Genomic DNA, 21,114 nt, shown 5'->3' with positions numbered 1-21,114 from the left:
TTTATCATTTAATATTTATCGTAAAAATATTATAAAAATATTGTGAACATATATTTCCATCAGATAAACACAATAACACATACACAATGTTGCACACAATTTCATTTTCTATCCATTCAGGGAAAAAAAAAATATCATTTTCTATCCAATTGGAAATTAGTAATTATTAAAAAAAAGTAAATAGAAAAAAACACACACAAGGGGCAACGTATCCAAATTCCCAAACGCGTCCATTGACAGACCAAAGAAAAAAGAACAAAGAAAAAAAGAAAAAAAAAGAAAAGAAAAGAAAGAAAGAAGCCTTCTTCTCCTCTCTTTCGTTTCCCTTCTGTTCCTTTTTCTTCTCTCCCCCCTTCAAAATCCAGTAATCCGATCACTTAAAAAAATAAGTTTTCCCAATAAAACCTCCAAAATCAAATCCCGATCCCCCAATTCCCAAACCCTACCTTCAGCTTCCTCTGTACAAATCAAAAATGATCCTCTCAAAATTCTAGGGTTTCCTTTTTCTTCGTGTTTTTTTAATTCTCTCTCATCGATTTTCAATCCCGGCCTATGCGATTTGCGAAGGAGTCCAAACCATGTACAGCAATTTCAAAGAGCAAGCAATAGAGTACGTGAAGCAAGCCGTACAGGAAGACAATGCCGGAAACTACGCCAAGGCTTTCCCTCTTTACATGAACGCCTTGGAGTATTTCAAGACTCATCTCAAGTACGAGAAGAACCCTAAGATCAAGGAAGCCATTACTCAGAAGTTCACCGAGTACCTCCGCCGCGCCGAGGAGATCCTCCGGAAACTACGCCAAGGCTTTCCCTCTTTACATGAACGCCTTGGAGTATTTCAAGACTCATCTCAAGTACGAGAAGAACCCTAAGATCAAGGAAGCCATTACTCAGAAGTTCACCGAGTACCTCCGCCGCGCCGAGGAGATCCGCGCCGTGCTCGACGACGGCGGCCCCGGACCGGCGTCTAACGGGGACGCCGCGGTAGCTACCAGGCCCAAGACCAAGCCCAAGGACGGCGGCGAGGGCGGCGGAGACGGGGAGGACCCCGAGCAATCCAAGCTGAGAGCTGGGTTGAATTCGGCTATCGTGAGGGAGAAGCCTAACGTGAAATGGACTGACGTCGCCGGACTCGAGAGCGCGAAGCAAGCTCTCCAGGAGGCTGTCATTTTGCCTGTCAAGTTTCCCCAATTCTTCACTGGTTAGCTTTATTTATTTATTTATTTATTTTTACTTGTTTTGATTGGATTGGATGCATTGCTTTCTTTGAATATTGTGTATTCAATTCAGTGTTGATTTCATAGATGTGAGATTTTAGATAGGAGGGCACATTAAGCATGTCTTCATTCATATCAAAATTGGAAATTTGGTTGTGGAATGTGAAGCTGTTTCAATGTGCTTAATTAGTTTTTCGTTTGCTAGAAGCAGTAATTTGCATTTGTTATATAACTACCATTGCGGCGAATGAACTCTAGCTCAACTTGCACCTGATGTGGAGGGTGAAATTTTGGGTTCAAGACCCATTGGGTGCGTGTGTAACTTATCAATCATAATATATAATATAAGGGTCTTGTTAACTGGTGCCCAGCATTTGTTAATGGACCATTTTAGGGAATTTTTTTTACCACTGTCATGGAAAATATAAAAAGCTGTCAAAAAAGTCAATTGCTTTTTTCTTTTCCCATAAATTTTTTTTTAAAAATATCTTCTAAACCAATGCCGTGAGGGTATCCGTTAACTTTTCCCATAATTTAATTACCATTGCAATCACTAGAAACCATTTTACTACAATGATGACACAACCAACATTTTCACCACTGTTGGATTAGTAGATGTGATTGTGATTTAAGTATTTTAGTTTGAGTAAGAAAAACTTTGTCATGATTAGAACTTCCGGTCTTGTTATATGGTTTCTATTGATGGTAATATAAAGTGAAGTGATTTGGAGCACTACTCTTTTTAGTCTTTATATGATTTCTCCATGCTTCATGTGTCAATATTATTGGTGTAGCATATGTATTTGATTCATTTTTTAAAAATTAATGTTTTCCCTTCTTCTCTTTTAGGCAAGAGACGACCGTGGAGAGCCTTTTTATTGTATGGGCCACCTGGAACTGGAAAGTCTTACTTGGCCAAGGCTGTTGCAACTGAAGCCGATTCTACCTTTTTCAGGTATAATTTCCATTGTCACACATTCAACCATTTATTTGTGTATTGGAAATTTCCATTTATCATGAATCTTCTTATATATATTTTTTTTCTTATATATCTTTTTCTGTGCTAGTGAGTAGCCACTTATGCTGCTGGCAGTCATATATTGCAGTTACCACCTATTTTTGATTGGCTCTGTTACAGCTCTGTTACTTTCTATTTGATGTAATGAGTTGGTGACCCTGTTAATAGCTCCCTTGCTGCCTTGCATGTTGAGACCATTACTTCACTAGAATAAATGATTCTTTTTTCTTTTATCTGTTTTTTTAACAAAAATGTGAAAAATTTAAGGCTGGGGTGCATGACAATATATTCATCTACAGATCTTTGATGTTTTCCATACAGATCTTAAAAAGTGTTTTAAGCATCTTTACCTTGTTCTTGAATTCCTCGAGTATACAAGCTTAGGCCTTTTCAGGATTGGGAGCTGGAGACTGAACATTTTTTTTCTTGCTCTTCTATATCCTTATAAGCTTGGCGGGGGTGTGGGAAGGATCGGGTAGGCTGGCTTCCTTCAAGGAAGAATGTTTTTTAGGCGTCTCATTATAAGGTTCTTCTCAAGGCAGCCCGCATCCTTTCCCATGGAAGAGTGTTTTGAGAGCAAAGGTTCCTCCTAAAGTTGCTTTCTTTACATGGACAGCAGCTAGAGGTAGGATTCTGACAACGGATAATCTCTGCAGGAGAAAGATTTGCGCTGTTGAGTGGTGCTGTTTGTCTAAGAAAAGCAGTGAGTCTGTTGATGACTTGCATCTTCATTGTGAGTTTACTTCCCAGCTTTGGTCCTTGATGTTTTTGTCTTCATTGGTCATGCCCAGGAGGGTGGTTGACATACTGTTTTGCTGGAAGGGGCATTTTATTAGCCACAGGAGTGCTGCTATCTGGACTGTAGCTTCTCTGTGCATCACGTGGACTGTTCAAAGAGAATGTAATGGTTGCATTTTGAGGGGATTGAGGATTCTCTTTTGGACTGAAAGTTTATGTTGCTTCACACTTTGCATGTTTTGTTGGCCATTTGGAGCAGCCACTCTTGTTTCTAATTTCATTGAGTTTTAGATGTTTGTACATTTAGGTGATGCTCTTGTAGGTGCCTGAGTACACTACTTGTGTACAAAAAAAACTATGTCATTCCTTTGCTCCCCCCCCCCACACCAAAAAAAAAAAAAGTTTCTTTACTTATCAAAAAATGTATCCACTCAAGATTATGGCCTTTTAATCAGTGATGGCCAAGCCTAAAAATTATGACTGTGTGACTCAGTCAAGGTTTAGGGTTTTCCTGAGTGGCTTGTGACTAGAGATCTGTTTAGATTTGAACCCCCTTGCAGGTGCTGTTCTCTCACAGTTTGACCAAGAATAGCAGCCTCGAGTCTTACATTGTTTTGAGGATACTTCCTGCCAAATAATTATAATTCCTTAGGGAATCCTTAGGGTTTGTTTGGATACCGTTTATTGCTGAAAACTGAAAACATATTGCTGAAAATACGGTAGTAAAATAATTTTAATTGGCAAAAATACTGTAGCAAGAACTCTTCACGCGTTTTTAGTGCTTGGCTGGTCCATGAACAGTGCCATGGACCAGCCAAACGCAAACGCAGAATTATCAGAAAACAAACGCACACTTAGAATTGATTTTAATGCATGGCTGGTTTTACAATCCAATTTACGAATTCCAGTTTTTTGGGACCATTCTTTTCTAAAATTGTAAAGCCTGCCCTTGTTAGATCTGTTATATGAGTTCCTTTTACAAGTGCAGTTCTTTTCTGAAAATGGTAATATTGAATTTTCCTGTCCAGTGATGAGCATGTTATGTAATGTATTACTGATATATATGTATGCATGCATTGTGCAGATGACTCTTCCCTTTGCATGTGTGTAGAGATTTTTGTTTTTGTTTTTTTTTTAAATGTATTAGACTAAGAAGTTGGGATGTGTTACCAATTGTTTTTTTTTTTTTAACCCAATAGTGTCTCTTCATCGGACCTGGTTTCTAAGTGGATGGGTGAAAGTGAAAAGCTAGTTTCAAACCTTTTCCAAATGGCTCGTGAAAGTGAGCCTTCTATTATCTTCATTGATGAAATCGATTCTTTATGCGGCACACGAGGAGAAGGCAATGAAAGTGAAGCTTCTAGACGTATCAAGACTGAACTGCTTGTGCAGATGCAGGTATTTGTTTGTATGGCAAGAACTTTAAATTTTGCTGCCTAAATTTTCTTTTTAATTTATGTTACCTACTTATATCTTGGATTACTATTCAGTTAATTGTTTACTAGCTCAAAAGAAAAAAAAAAGGTTTCCAGTTAATCGTGGATGTGTGAAAGGGATTTAATGTAATAGTTATAGAGTCCATTTGAGGCAAGATAGATAAAATGGTCAACCACTTATCATAATGTAAATTTTTATCATTAAATTTTTTCACCATCATTTATTTCTAGCATATTTAGTGTTGTAAAGATGATGAGTAACACTGTAACAATTACAGTGTTGTAGCTCATAGATTGATTTTGGGACTCATAATGTCTGTTAAGATGCCTACATTGAGCTTTTGTTGCTATTTATGAAAATTGGGGACTAGGTTAATATCCTGAAGGCATGATATTTGCTGAGCTGTCACAATAACAGCTTTTCAAGACATGTTCTAAATTTTTTTCAATATAATTAATCTATCTTGACTTGACATTTTCTTTCTTACACTCTAGGGGGTAGGGCACAATGATCAGAAAGTTCTTGTTCTTGCAGCACGAATACTCCTATGCTCTGGACCAGGTAAAGGGGAACATGAGAAGTTTGTTTTTGTAATTTTTTTCTTGAATCAGCAGAACCATTATGTAGCTTGTATCTAAGCTTACTAATTGCAGGCCATCCGGCGGCGTTTTGATAAGCGTATATACATTCCTCTACCAGAAGCGAAGGCCCGTCAGCACATGTTCAAAGTAATGGGAACCATAATTGAATTTTTTTTTCCTTCAGTAAAATAAGAGAAGAGAAGGGCATCTTTTTATATTAGCAAAATTTTTCATGTTGAGGATCAATAGCTGACTAAAACATATGGGACTAAGCCTTGGTTGTTGTTGTGTTGTTAAACTTTACAGGTGCATTTAGGGATACTCCTCACAATTTAACTGAAAGGATTTTGAAAGCTTAGGTCGCAAGACAGAGGGCTTTTCAGGTTCAGATATTGCTGTTGTGTAAGTGTGCTGCATATGTGAGATGCTTGATATTTTATTCTTTAACTTTTAGACCAAGTTGTCCTTAATTTTATAAATAATGTGAGGGAGGTCAATTGGAAATGGCTAACCACAGTGCCTTTATATTTTTTCTTGACTTTGGCAGGTTAAGGATGTCCTTTTTGAACCTGTTCGTAAAACACAAGACGCAATGTTCTTTTATAAGAATCCTAATGATATGTGGGTTCCATGTGGACCAAAACAGCCAGGCGCTGTCCAAATTACCATGCAGGAGCTGGCAGCACAAGGGCTTGCTTCAAAGGTATTTGCAGACAGTTAGATATGAATACTTGTTATTACCTTTTTCTCTGTTCACTTTTAATTTTCTGGTGTAATGGTCTCATGGTGAATTCATCTTTAGATCATTTGTCAAACCCAAAGTCACTTTGTTTGGATGAAATTCATTGTGAGAAATGAATTAGAGTTCAGATTAACTATTCAATTCTTAATGAAACAAATTAGATTGTTTTTGCAATTCAGTTTTATGTTTGGAGTAAAGTTGATTTCGAATACATTTGTTGTTTGTGAATTAAATGGGGATATTAAATTTTATTTATTTTATTTTAAAAAAGGTAAATAGAAATGACTGAAAAGATGAGCAAACTTGAAGCAATCTGGTCCTTTGTTGGCCAGTTCACATGAATTCATGTCAGAAGTTGAGATTCCAAAAACATGTATTAAATCCAATTCAATTCATTTTTGTTCCAAATACATGATATGGGCTCAATGAATATCATTTCTATTCACTTTGGCCTCATGGGTTACCAATGGTGTTAATGACCTCTAAAATAGGTTACGAATTAGATACAGTTTCTTAGACCTAATACATTAGGTTCTCCAAATGAATTCAAGTGCATAACTGGAATGATTTCAATTCTCCCTGAGAGACATAATACTGTTTGTACTGCATTGTTTAATGCAAAGTTGCAAACATGAGTTTGAATTTTATTGTTGACCTTGATATACTCTACTTAAAGAACTTATCTATATCTAAGTTTTTACCCCTTAGGATATTCATTTATCTACAAAGTAACTAAATGGTTGTTTCTGATTAACACCCATGCAGATCCTTCCGCCCCCTATTTCAAAAGCAGATTTTGACAAGGTGCTTGCAAGACAGAGGCCTACAGTGAGTAAATCTGACCTTGATGTCCATGAGAGATTCACGAAGGAATTTGGAGAGGAAGGTTGAATAATTTGATAAAATGTTATCACGTTGATCCACACACTAGTTGTGAGAACATTGGTATGATTTGTATTTATGTATCAGTGCTGGATCCAGTGAATTATATCCCTTATATTAAGCTTCTTCACATGGGGAAGGTGACTTGACTTCCCCGTTTCTGTATTCAGATGGAAATACTGAGGTTTGATACTTTTGAAATTACTTGTCCCAAATTGTGTAAAGTACAGTTTCAGAATTATGACCGTAGAATGTGGACATGAGGCATATGTGATGCTGATTGCCTTTGATGGTTGCCCTCTTGTGTTTGCATACTAATTTTCTGATTTAAAAGTTTATTGATCTTTAGGTTTGATCTAAAGGATTTTGCTATGGCTGCTGGAAAATGTGTTCAGTAGGATGGATGGAGAGTGCCATATAACCCATCCCGCAAATGTCAAATTTAATGAATTCTTCAGCCATTTGCCTTGCATTCTAATGTTCCATCATTTTTCAAGGGGGAATCTATGAACTGTCCACTCTATTTTCAGTTTTTCACAGCCTCAATGATCTATGCTTGTCTTTAATCTAGTCTTTCTTTGTGTTTATACAGGTTTTTTTTTTTAAAAAAAAATCTCTGGCGATATCACTCTTCCACCCATTACAGTCATAATGAAATACACAAACCTTTCTTTTTAAGGCTTAAAATTCTAGACAGCAAACTTCCAAATATTTCACATCTTAGGTTCCTCACGAGTCTAAAAAACATTAATGATGAGATCAAGTATACAATCTTTAGCGGGTTATGAACAAATGAAAGTACGGATCTCATCATTAGTAAATGAAATTATATAATGATATGTCTTGTATGCTAATTTATGGATTCTACAGAAGCTGCATTTCGAATTGTAATAAACTATAGTCAACAACTTATTTATCTTTTTGCTGAAAGTGCTTAAAATATATTTGCACTTTGAAAAAATTTGAAAAAGTGAAAAAATGTGGGAAAAGTTAGGTTTTAAAAGCTCTATATAAAGCTAAAAGTTAAAATCTAGTCCTTAATTTAGTTTTCTTTTGTGTTATAGAATACGGGGTCACTCTTCCATTCATTCAGTTATCAGTCACAATGAAATACACAAACCTTTATTTTTAAGGCTTAAAACTCTAGAAATCAAACTTCTAAATATTTCACATCTTAGGTTCTTCGCTAGTCTAAAAAATTAAGATGAGATCAAGTATACAATCTTTAGCCAGTTATGAACAAATGAAAGTATAGATCTCATCATTAATAAATGACAATTATATAATGATATGTCTTGTATGCTAATTTATGGTTCTACAGAAGTTGCATTTTGAATTGCAATAAACTATAATCAAAACTTATTTAGTTTCTTGTTGAAAACTTTTTGTTAAAAGTGTGCTAAAGTATACTTGTACCTTAAAAAAATTTGAAAAAGTGAAAAAATGTGGGAAAAGTGAGATTTAAAAAGCTTACATAAAAACTAAAAGCTAAAAGTTCAGTCTTTAATCTACTCTTTCTTTGTGTTTATACAGGTTTTTTAACTCTAACAATATACTCTTCCACCCATTACTGTTGTAAGTCATAACGAAATACACAAATCTTTCTTTTTAAGGCTTAAAATTCTAGACAACAAAATTCCAAATATTTCACATCTTAGGTTCTTTGTGAGTTTGAAAAACATTAATGATGAGATCAAGTATACAATCTTTAGCCGGTTATGAACAAATGAAAGTACAAAGCTCGTCATTAATATATGACAATTATGTACTGATATGTCTTGTATGCTAAGTAGTGGATTCTACATAAGCTGCATTTCGAATTGCAATAAGTAGTCCTATAGTCAACATTTTATATAACTTTTTGCTGAAAACTTTTTGTTGAAAATGTGCTAAAGTATACTTGTACCTTAAAAAATTTGAAATAGTGAAAAAATGTGGGAAAAAGCGAGGTTTTAAAAAGTTGTACATAAAAGTTAAAAGCTAAAAGCTCAGCTTATAAGCTGATACCAAACTCACCCTTACAATTACCGAACAAGATGCTCTTCCTATAGTATATAATACTCCTCACTAATGTATTCCAATTTATCATAAGGTTGAAACTTGAATGTCATATTTGACTCTTTCATTCTCAAAACAGCATAAGCCCGCCAAAAGCCAAAAGAGTTCATATGGAAGCTTTCAAAATTGTTAAACGCATTCAATCATGTGTATCATCCGAGTATCTCAGCTTATATGAAAACTCAAACCAAAGAAGCATCATGCCGGCATTTGAACTTGTATTGCTTGGGCAATAAAAAGGGATTGAATTATTTTGCACAAGCATCAACGTTTCCCTTTTTTCAGCTACTGCTATCTTGCATTTTTTAAACATAAATCATGGGACTAGTTAAAGTTCTCAATCTTCTGTTCTTCATTAGATTTGCTTTCGTGCATGCAACCGCTACCAACGCAAAGGTGGGGGACAAGGGTAAAACAGTAAAGTAATAAATTGCTTTTGGCCGAATGAATGTTCTCTGTTGCTATTGTTAATATATATAGTACACTAGATATACATGACTTGAGTAAATAGATAAGTACAAGTATTTGAATTGAATTGAATTTCTATCCCTATTATCTCTCATTGCGGTGGAGCTTGTTATCCTGATAAGGCTCATTTGAATTTTGATCATTATCTTCACCTATTGTTCCAATATGCCCCCGCAAACAAAATGGAGTAGAATGAACGTTGAGTTTGTCATGGACAAGCTCAAAGCGATGAGAAATCAACGGTTTGGTGAAGATGTCAGCAACTTGATCCTTAATGGAGCGATACCGTACATCAAAACATCGAGTAGCAACACGGTCACGAACTAAGTGAAAGTCAATTTCGATGTGTTTTGTATGAGCATGAAAAGCTGGATTTGCAGTGAGGTAGGTGGCTCCAATGTTGTCACACCAAAGAACTGGTGGGCGACGAAGAAAGAAGCCAAGTTCCCGTAAGAGAGGTTGAAGCCATAGAAGTTCAGCAGTAGTGGTGGCCGAATGAATGTTCTCTGTTGCTATTGTTAATATATATATAGTACACTAGATATACATGACTTGAGTCAATCAGATAAGTACAAGTATTTGAATTGAATTGAATTTCTATGCCTATTATCTCTCATTGTGGTGTAGCTTGTTATCTTGATAAGGCTCATTTGAATTTTGATCATTATCTTCACCTATTGTTCCAATAGAGGGAGATAGACAATGTAATAGTCTAGTAAGAGTTAATACTAAAAGTTGGAGGCCTTTTTTTTTTCTAGAAAAAGGCTCTTGTTTTACATTATGAAAAAAAAAGTACTACGTTCACAATATTTTCACAACAAACCATTAAATTATTACTGATTTTAATTTGAATCTACAACTTAAATTGCTTTTTTGTCCATCTGTAACAATCAATAACAACCTATCACTTAGGATTTGTTGTGAAAAAAGTTGTATACATAGCATTTCTCTTGTGAAAATGCCTTAACCATCAGGAGTGCATTTTCATTCACAATGAAGAATTAATTACCAAATGTGTTAGTTTTATACTATACGAAACACAAGAATGCTGATGTGGAATAGTGGATCACATCTTCTTTTATATCCTTCAATCCTCTAATTGTAGTTGTCCATATTGAGACTTCCCCCTTCAATTTCCTTTTTCTTTTTAACAAAAAGAAAACAATTTCTAATATTTGTCAAGATTATGAATATTACAGGCATAGCTACCTTCATCAGCTCTAAAAAATGTGTTCCCCCCCTTCTTTCGATCCCTAAATCCCCCCCCCCCCCCCCTCCCAAAAAATAAAAAATAAAAAAATACTTGCATGCATGGAATAACCATGAAATCTAATAATGCTCCTTTTTAACAAATTTGAGTGGTATGAGAATGAAATACTCTACATTGGTGTCATTGTTCACGCATATGTTCAAAATGGCCAAATACCAACTTTGGCTGAAATATTTAGCAATTTACCATTGTTTGTAGAATATTTAGCAATATACTATTGTTTTAAAACTCGAGTTCATGAAGCTTGAGTTCTACATATAGCTCGAGTTTAAGAAAATCAAGTTCCAAAAAAATGTGACACGGTGGCAGAAACTGATTTGGCATTTTATAATTTAAGAGTCCACGTGGACTCAAGTTTTAAAAATTCAAGTTTCCTGTAATATGAAACTTGAGCTCTTGAAGCTCGAGTTTCTTTAAAAATTGATGTGGCCTTGTGCATGTGGGACATGCTGAAGTGAAGAAAAGCTATTGAAGTGAAGAAAAGAATTAGACTGAAGAAAGCACAAGTCAGGTGTGTGCAAGTGTAGTGAAGGACAGGTGAAGTGTTGTAAAGAAAGCAAGGATGATGCCCATGCCGCGTGACTTGTGAAGCGAAGGACAGGTGAAGTGAAGTGTGTAAAAAGCACAAGTCAGTCATTGTGTAGGTGTCTAGAAGTAAGGTGTTGTAAAGTTTTGTTCAGTGCAGTTTTATGGTTTGATTTAATGAAATTCTGGTTTACCAAAAAAAAAAAAAGTTTTTATAAACTTGAGTAACACATTACAACACGTGGCCTTTTTAATTAAAATAATTCAGATCAGCGGGTGCCACCATGATAGGTTTTTTATGGAACTTGAGTTTTTGAAACTTGAGTTACATGTCAAACTCGTGTGTCACAAACTCAAGTTTTAAAAATATGGTAGATTGTTAAATATTTCGCAATCAGTGGTAGACTGCTAAATATTTAAGTCAAACATTGTATTTTGGCCTGATTCTTTAACTAACACAGGTTTCCTTTTCTTCTTCTTTTTATTTTAATAAATATTTTTATTTCCTTTTCCTTGTAATTTGCAGCATTTCACAGTTTACATGGGGGAACACTCTACCCCAATTCGGAATCTGTGGTTAGAGCCAACCATGTAATACTTGCTACAGTTACAGGAAGGCAAGGCACTAACTTAAAAAAACTATAAGGAGCTAATTTTACTACATATTTATTTCCATTATGAGACATCAAATAACAAGTTCATAGGAATACTACAGATTTTCATAACCGAGTTTGTCATAGTACTAACATTATAATTTCAGTTTTGATGGAGCACAACAATTGGCAAGCTATGCTCACATCAGAGCAAGCACAACAACTTGCAGGTACCTGATTTAATGTATTTATTTGTTTGTTTGTTTTTGGTAAAACAAAATGAAATACATGATCCAACACTGATCATTACATCCACAATGGAGGTAAAATAGAATGCCTCCAAATTCAAATGCATCTTCAGCTCAATCTCATTCCAAATTTGAACACGATTTTTGGGGGGTTTAAGTAAAGTTTAACACATGGCCAACAATAATAGACATCAAAATCCATTGGTGATAGCAGAGGTATGCTCTAACTGAATTCCTTTTACTTCTGCTGCAGATAAAGATTTGATTGTTTCCGTGTTTCAGAGCAAGATGAATAAGCTCTGCACAACACATTCCTGGGAATTTCTAGGAATAGATTCTGAACAACAATATAATCAAATGCCAATGGAATCAACTTCAAATATCATTGTCCGGTGTAATTGATACAGGTAAAGATTGAACTGCTTGTGCAGATGCAGGTATTTGTTTGTATGGCAAGAACTTTATATTTTTGCAGCCTAAATTTTCTTTTTAATTTATGTTACCTACTTATATCTTTGATTACTTTTCTGTTAATTGTTTACTTGCCCAAAAGAAGAAGAAAAAAATTTCCAGTTAGTAGTGGATGTGTGAAAGGGATTTAACATAGTAGTAATAGAGTCTATTTGATTTTGAGGCAAGATAGATAAAATGGTCAACCACTTATTATGATGTAAATTTTTATTATTAACTTTTTTAATCATCAATTTATTTCTAGCATAGTTTAGTGTTATAAAGAGTAACACTGTAACAATTACAGTGTTGTAGCTCATAGATTAATAACAATTGCATTATCGTATTTTAGCAAAACACAATTACAGCATTGTAGCTGATAGATTAATAAAGGTTTTACATAAAATTTTATATGATATTCTTGATCTGGGCTTATAGGTTTTTACAATTTCACCTCATCGTCCTGTTTATCACTTGGAAGTTAGGTCTCATTTTGGTACTCATAATGTCTGTTAAGTTGCCTACATTGAGCTTTTGTAGCTATTTATGAAAATTGGGGACTAAGTTAATATCCTGAAGGCATGATATTTGCTGAGCTGTCACAATAACAGCTTTCCAAGCCATGTTCTAAATTTTTTCAATATAATTATTCATAATTTGACTGGACATTTTCTTTCTTACACTCTAGGGTGTAGGGCACAATGATCAGAAAGTTCTTGTTCTTGCAGCTATGAATACTCCTCATGCTCTATACCAGGTAAAGGGGAACGTGAGAAGTTTGTTTTTGTAATTTTTTCTTGAATCAGCAGAACCATTATGTAGCTTGCATCAAAGCATTATTAGTTGCAGGCCATCCGGCGGCGTTTTGACAAGCATATATACATTCCTCTACCAGAAGCGATGCCTGTCAGCACATGTTCAAAGTAATGGAAACTATAATTGAATTTTTTTTTCCTTCAGTAAAATAAGAGAAGAGAAGGGCATCTGGTTATATGAGCAAAATTTTTCATGTTGAGGATCAATGCTGACTAAAATAGTTGGGACTAAGGCTTGGTTGTTGTTGTGTTGTTAACCTTTACGTGTGCATTTAGGTGATACTCCTCACAATTTAAGTGAAAGTGATTTTGAAAGCTTAGCTCGCAAAATGGAGGGCTTTTCTGGTTCAGATATTTCTGTTTGTGTAAGTGTGCTGCATATGTGAGATGCTTGATATTTTATTATTTATTTTTTAGATCAAGTTGTCCTTAATTTTATAAATAATGTGAGGGAGGTCAATTGGAAATGACTGCTTGCTTCAAAGGTATTGGCAGATAGTTTTTTTTTTTTTGAGAAACGGCAGATAGTTAGATATGACTACTTGTTATGTGTTATTACCTTTTTCTTTGTTCACTTTTAATTTTCTGACCTTCTCTGTATCAAGTGGACACACAATGGTCTCATGGTGAATTCATCTTTAGATCATTTGTCAAAATCCAAAATCACTCTGTTTGGATGAAAGTCATTGCGATGAAATGAATTAGATTTCAGATTTACTATTCAATTCGTTAATGAAACAAATTAATTGTTTTTGCAATTCAATTATTTGTTTGGAGTAAGTTGATTTGGAATTCATTTGTTGTTTGTGAATTAAATGGGGATATTAATATTTTTTTTAATCTATATCTATATATTACTAAAAGCTGAAGCGTAGCGTTTAATGCTGCTGCTCTCATGTTGTACCACATCATCTACCACGTCATTTTATTTAAAATATAATTTTTCCTACAATTTTAAAATGATTTTTACAATTTTCAGCCCTATAAATACAGCTCATTACTTATTTATTTACTTCCACTATCACCCTATAATAAATATGTATAATTAATCTAGCACAGTTCTTATTTATTTAGATCCACTATCAAGTCCAACCCAAAACCTTTTCAGTTTAGCTTTAGGATTTTGTGTGAGCCTTTTCAGCTTAAAGGGAAAAAAATCATTTTTTTTTTCAATTTTCCTATAATTGTTTTTAACATTTATTTTTTTTAATATTTACATTTCTCCAACCTTTCTCTCTCCCTTACCATTTCATCTCCCCACTACCCTCTACATTAATATCATTCTTCCTCTTTCCCTTCATCTTCCTTTATTTTTGTCTCTTCTTATTCACATCCTCTTATTATAAATTTGTCACTATCTTTTCTATTCTATGCATAGTTTTTCCTCACAAAAAAAAAATGGTACTCTCTTTCTCTCTCTCTAAATTTTTTGGTGGACTTTTTTATTTTTATTGCATCTCTACTTTAGGTTGATAATTTTTTATATTCTTTAAAACTCTATTTTGGGTTAATGCGATTTAGTTTTGTTTTTTAAATTGTTGTTGTTGTTTTTTATTTTATTTTTTTATTCTTTCTAATTGTTAAATGTTATCCTATTGCGATCTAAAGAATTAAATATAGCGTATAAAAATATAATATTATTCTATTACATAGCATGATTTGGATAATTTAGTATTTATTCTGTTACATAGCATGATTTTTTATAGCACTCAATTAGGATGTTAAACTATGAGACTTTACTTATTTTTGTTTATTTTCTAATCCTTTGTGGTGGACAAAGTACTTTTTATAGTTGTATTAGAAGTACTCTATAATACCATTCATTTAAAGAAAAGCAAAGGTTAGCCAAACGAAAATAATCAGATAGGTGACAAATTACAAAAGTTAAAATTTGTATATATACAATAATTGTTTATTTAATAATATGTTTTGGGTGGTTGAAATTATAATTTTTACAAAGAAAATAACCTTAGTAGATTATCAAAAACAAAATTTTATCCTAATATTGGTTCAATTAATCATTGTTAAGTTTTATTAATTTTTTTAGTTTACATTTTTTTTGGTGTTTTAGATTGTTCCTATGTTACATTTATGATTGTTCCTATAATAAATAAAAATATAATTACGAAATACATTACTCATTATTAGATTAGTTTAAATTGTAAAAAAAAAAAAAAAATTTAATAAAACCACCATAAAATAATTATCACGCGTAACACGCGGATTTGTGGCTAGTTATTTTTAAAAAAGGTAAATAGAAATGAACTAAAAAGATGAGCAAGCTTGAGGCGATTTGGTCCTTTGTTGGCCAGTTCACATGAATTCATGTCAGAAGTTGGGATTCCAAAAACATGATATGGGTCCGATGAATTTCATTTCTATTCACTTCGGCCTCATGGGTTACCAAATGTTGTGAATGGCCTCTAAAACAAGTTACGATAAATTTAGGTACAGTTCTTTACATCCGATTAAATTAAGGCAGATAACTAGAAAGAATTCAATTCTCCTTGAGAAATATAGTACTGTTTGTACTGAATTGGTCAATGCAACATGCGTTTAGATTTTATTGGGGGACCTGATATACTGCTCATTAAAAACTATATCTAAGTTTTATCCCTCAAGATATGCATTTATTTACAAAATAACTAAATGGTTGTTTCTGATTAACACCCATGCAGATCCTTCCACCCCCTTATTTCAAAAACAGATTTTGACAAGGTGCTCGCAAGACAGAGGCCTACAGTGAGTAAATCTGACCTTGATGTCCATGAGAGATTCACGAAGGAGTTAGGAGAGGAAGGCTGAATAATTTGATAAAATGTTATCACGTTGATCCACAAACTAGTTGTGAAAACATTGGTATGATTTGTATTTTTTTTTTTTTTTTTTGTATCAGTGCTGGATCTAATGAATTGTATCCTTTATATTAAGCTTCTTCACATGGGGAAGGTGACTTGACTTCCCTGTTTCTGTATTCAGATGGAAATATTGAGGTTTGATACTTCAGAAATCACTTGTCCCAAATTGGGAAAAATTTGCTATATACTATAATTTTTAGGAAAAATTTGCTAAATAACATCTGACCAAACTTATTCAATTATGTAGCACATTTTTGAAACTCGAGTTTGTCAAACTCGAGTTCTAAGTGAAACTCGAGTTTACCAAACTCGAGTTCCAAGTGAAACTCGAGTTTACCAAACTCAAGTTCCAAGCATTATGTTTGATCAGATTGTCATAATGCTTGGATCTCAAGTTTGGTAAACTCGAGTTTCATTTGGAACTCAAACTCGAGTTTGACAAACTTGAGTTTTAAAAATATGCTATATTACTGAATAAGTTTGACCTAATGCTTTTTTCCTAAATATTTCCAAAATTCATGATGTTTGGCAAAAAAGGCCTCCCAAATTGTGTTTAATCAATAAAATAATAATTTAAAAAAAAAAAAAAAAAAAAAAAAAATTTTCAGCTTAAAGGGAAAAAAAAATCCTTTTTTTTTTTTTTTCAATTTTCCTATAATTGTTTTTAACATTTATTTTTTTAATATTTACATTTCTCCAACCTTTCTCTCTCCCTTACCATTTCATCTCCTCACTACTTCTTCAATCTTTCTCCCTCCCTTACCTTTTCATCTCCCCACTACCCTCTACATTAATATCATTCTTCCTCTTTTCCTTCATCTTCCTTTATTTTTGTCTCTTCTTATTCACATCCTCTTACTATAAATTTGTCACTATCTCTTCTATTCTATGCATAGTTTTTCCTCACAAAAAAAATGGTACTCTCTTTCTCTCTCTCTCTAAATTTTTTGGTGGACTTATTTATTTTTATTGCATCTCTACTTTAGGTTGATAATTTTTTATATTCTTTAAAACTCTATTTTGGGTTAATGCGATTTAGTTTTGTTTTTTAAATTGTTGTTGTTGTTTTATATTTTATTTTTTTATTCTTTCTGATTGTTAAATGTTATCCTATTGCGATTTAAAGAATTAAATATAGCGTATAAAAATATAATATTATTCTATTACATAGCATGATTTGGATAATTTAGTATTTATTCTGTTACATAGCATGATTTTTTATAGTGCTCAATTAGGATGTTAAACTATGAAACTTTACTAATTTTTGTTTATTTTCTAATCCTTTGTGGTGGACAAAGTACTTTTTATAGTTTTATTAGAAGTACTCTATAATGCCATTCATTTAAAGAAAAGCAAAGGTTAGCCAAACGAAAATAATCGGATAGGTGACAAATTGCAAAAGTTAAAATTTATATATATACAATAATTGTTTATTTAATAATATGTTTTGGGTGGTTGAAATTATAATTTCTACAAAGAAAATAACCTTAATAGATTATCAAAAACAAAATTTTATCCTAATATTGATTCAATTAATCATTGTTAAGTTTTATTAATTTTTTTAGTTTACATTTTTTTTGGTGTTTTAGATTGTTCCTATGTTACATTTATGATTGTTCCTATAATAAATAAAAATATAATTACGAAATACATTACTCATTATTAAATTAGTTTAAATTGTAAAAAAAAAAAAAATTTAATAAAACCACCATAAAATAATTATCACGTGCAACGTGCGAGTTCGTGGCTAGTTATTTTTAAAAAAGGTAAATAGAAACGAACTGAAAAGATGAGCAAGCTTGAGGCGATTTGGTCCTTTGTTGGCCAGTTCACATGAATTCATGTCAGAAGTTGGGATTCCAAAAACATGATATGGGTTCAATGAATTTCATTTCTATTCACTTTGGCCTCATGGGTTACCAAATGTTGTGAATGGCCTCTAAAACAAGTTACGAGAAATTTAGGTACAGTTCTTTACATCCGATTAAATTAAGGCAGATAACTAGAAAGAATTCAATTCTCCTTGAGAAATATAGTACTGTTTGTACTGAATTGGTCAATGCAACATGCGTTTAGATTTTATTGGGGGACCTGATATACTGCTCATTAAAAACTATATCTAAGTTTTATCCCTCAAGATATGCATTTATTTACAAAATAACTAAATGGTTGTTTCTGATTAACACCCATGCAGATCCTTCCATCCCCTTATTTCAAAAACAGATTTTGGCAAGGTGCTTGCAAGACAGAGGCCTACAGTGAGTAAATCTGACCTTGATGTCCATGAGAGATTCACGAAGGAGTTAGGAGAGGAAGGCTGAATAATTTGATAAAATGTTATCACGTTGATCCACACACTAGTTGTGAAAACATTGGTATGATTTGTATTTTTTTTTTTTTGTATCAGTGCTGGATCTAATGAATTGTATCCTTTATATTAAGCTTCTTCACATGGGGAAGGTGACTTGACTTCCCTGTTTCTGTATTCAGATGGAAATATTGAGGTTTGATACTTCAGAAATCACTTGTCCCAAATTGGGAAAAATTTGCTATATACTATAATTTTTAGGAAAAATTTGCTAAATAACATCTGACCAAACTTATTTAATTATGTAGCACATTTTTGAAACTTGAGTTTGTCAAACTCGAGTTCTAAGTGAAACTCGAGTTTACCAAACTCGAGTTCCAAGTGAAACTCGAGTTTACCAAACTCGAGTTTAGATTGTCATAATGCTTGGATCTCAAGTTTGGTAAACTCGAGTTTCATTTGGAACTCGAGTTTGACAAACTCGAGTTTCAAAAATATGCTATATTACTGAATAAGTTTGACCTAATGCTTTTTTCCTAAATATTTCCAAAATTCATGATGTTTGGCAAAAAAGGCCTCCCAAATTGTGTTTAATCAATAAAATAATAATTATATATAAAAAAAAAAAACAAGTACTTGTTCTAAATTGCGTAAACAACAGTTACAGAATTATGACCCTAGAACGTGAACATGAGTTGTGTATGTGATACTAATTGCCATTGATGGTCCTCATGAATATGCATACAAATTTTCTAATTTGAAAGAGTATTGATCTTTAGGTTTGATCTAAAGCATTTGCTATGGTGCTGGAAAATGTTGTTCAGTAGGATGGATGGAGGGTGCTATATAACAATCTTCTGCCATTTGCCTTATATCCTAATCCTCCATTTTTTGAGGGGCTATATTTGCTATGAATCTTCTGTCATTTGCCTAATATCTTAATGTTCCACTCAAAAGTCATGGTAACATTTGAGGGTGGAGCAAGTAATACTATACACAATAAACTTTCTTAATCAATGTGGGATATTTTTCTTTTCTTTTCTTTTCTTTTCTTTTTATTTTGAAAAAACACACACATAAGGAAGGGGGAAAAAGATTCTAATATAAAGACACACTATACTTAACTCAAATGCCATAGTTTATTTGTAATGTCTTAGGTTCAATTTCTCCTAGTTTGTAATAGAATTCTCTGCTTTTTTGGTAATTTTGGTCAACCAGGGGTTGGTCGAGTATCAGGCGAAATTGTCACCAACTGAATTTCAAATGCTAAAGTTGTGTCAAACTACCAAGATGGAAATCACTCGACCAAAGTTCTTTTTTCTGCAATTCCAATTTCTAGCACTTGAATAGCTCAAATACAAATCAGCCCACTAAAACAAAATACAAAGTAATTAAATGATAATTATTAATTACAAGAAAAGTTTGACATGCATGGAATATGCAAACACAAAATAAAACATAACAAAGAGGGACAAAGGGAGGTGGTTCTGCTTATTAAAATTTTATCAAGTAGGTGACATTTCTGACTAAAACATATTTATTCAGGGAATTGCAGGTTAGGTGGACTAGAAGACTAAGTCAAAGAAAAATGAAAATTTTGTTAAGCCAACAAATAGATTGCAACTCTAATTTTTATCTTCAAAACTTTCATCATATTGGATGGTACAAACTATCAGAAAAATTAAATAATTTACTTTAAATAGGAAATGCTTATCTTTTTGTTTGATTAAGGCTTTTTTTTTTTTTTGGGTTATAGATTGACTCCGGTTAATTAATTTAATTAACTAAGTTGATTAATTAATTCAAATTGCATGCAAATCGTGGAGACACCAACAAATCACCAAGTAAACTAAGTTCAGCGGAAATTAAATAAACTCGGTGATTTGTTGACAAATGGGGAAAACCTCTTGCAAGGCAAAAATTCCCCCAGGTGAATTTCAGGTTATCACTCCTAAAAATCCACTAATCAAGAAAAAACAATTACAAGTATAATGAATCTTTCCACTACCAGGCCTATCCCAAAATACCAACCTACAATTAAACCTTTGTTCCAATTCCCAAATACACTTGATCTTGTAGAAGACTTCTTTCTTTGCACGGATCCCAATATACATGATTAACTCCACAACAACCCTTTGATTGTTGTAGTTGATTTGCAACAACTTCACATAGAAAAACCAATAAGATTTTTAATGTTGGTGCTAAAGACTTTGCTTGGTTATAGAACTCAAAGGCGCACAAGAAACACTACAATATCTCTTTCTTTTGTAGAAGGAGGTTAAAGTTTCAAAAAGAAAACCTTATGAAATTTTTTAGGGTTAGGGTTTTCTTCCTCCACCTCCTTATTTAAATAGGAGCTTAATTGGTCTTTTAGATGAGCTCTCCTATTCCAATTAGGTTTACACAAACCTTGGGCTTTCCTAATCCTATTAGGATTATGTAAACCCATAAACAAATAGCCTCTTAGAATAAAATGTCGCTGGTTATATTCTGAAATTCGTCGGCTCAATAAATTGAGCTTGTATCGAGCTTCTTCATTAATCCTCGATAGATGCTAGTGTCAAGCCTAGTGACGAGCTATAATGAAACAACTTCTGTTCACTTGTTTCTTGAATCAATCTTCATGTCTTTAATGATATCACTTGTAAAGTAAACTTCACATACTTGTTGATGCATTAAACTTAACTTAGAAAATATAACCCTAACACATAGAAAATATAACCCTAACACTTTTGAAAGAATGGATGATGAAAAATTATTTTGCCATGATGGATACTTAGTTGACATAAATTAAGATTTAAGAGGGAGGACCAGGTTTTTGGCCAAAAAAAAAATTTAAAAGGTAGGTAGATTTGGTAATTTATAAATTTCTCACACTAAAACTGGTAAATACTGCTAAAACAAAT

At 33.1% G+C, this 21,114-nt stretch overlaps 1 protein-coding gene across 1 annotated transcript; it reads left to right on the top strand.

Moving 5' to 3' along the window:
* Positions 1-235: 235 nt before the first annotated feature.
* Positions 236-6,903, top strand: LOC111994600 (protein SUPPRESSOR OF K(+) TRANSPORT GROWTH DEFECT 1). Its single transcript, XM_065778137.1, is given in 12 exon segments — positions 236-659; positions 805-1,201; positions 2,067-2,172; positions 4,173-4,371; positions 4,905-4,945; positions 4,947-4,971; positions 5,064-5,138; positions 5,298-5,304; positions 5,307-5,330; positions 5,333-5,391; positions 5,509-5,694; positions 6,499-6,903. Coding segments are annotated over 12 exon segments (1,326 nt in total). The 5' UTR covers positions 236-578; the 3' UTR covers positions 6,625-6,903.
* Positions 6,904-21,114: the final 14,211 nt, after the last annotated feature.

This window comes from Quercus suber, unplaced genomic scaffold, assembly GCF_002906115.3.
Source record: "Quercus suber isolate HL8 unplaced genomic scaffold, Cork oak 2.0 scaffold_174, whole genome shotgun sequence".
NCBI classification, from domain to species: domain Eukaryota; kingdom Viridiplantae; phylum Streptophyta; class Magnoliopsida; order Fagales; family Fagaceae; genus Quercus; species Quercus suber.
Note: the sequence above shows the minus strand (reverse complement) of the source record. Positions and strands in the feature narration are given on the sequence as shown.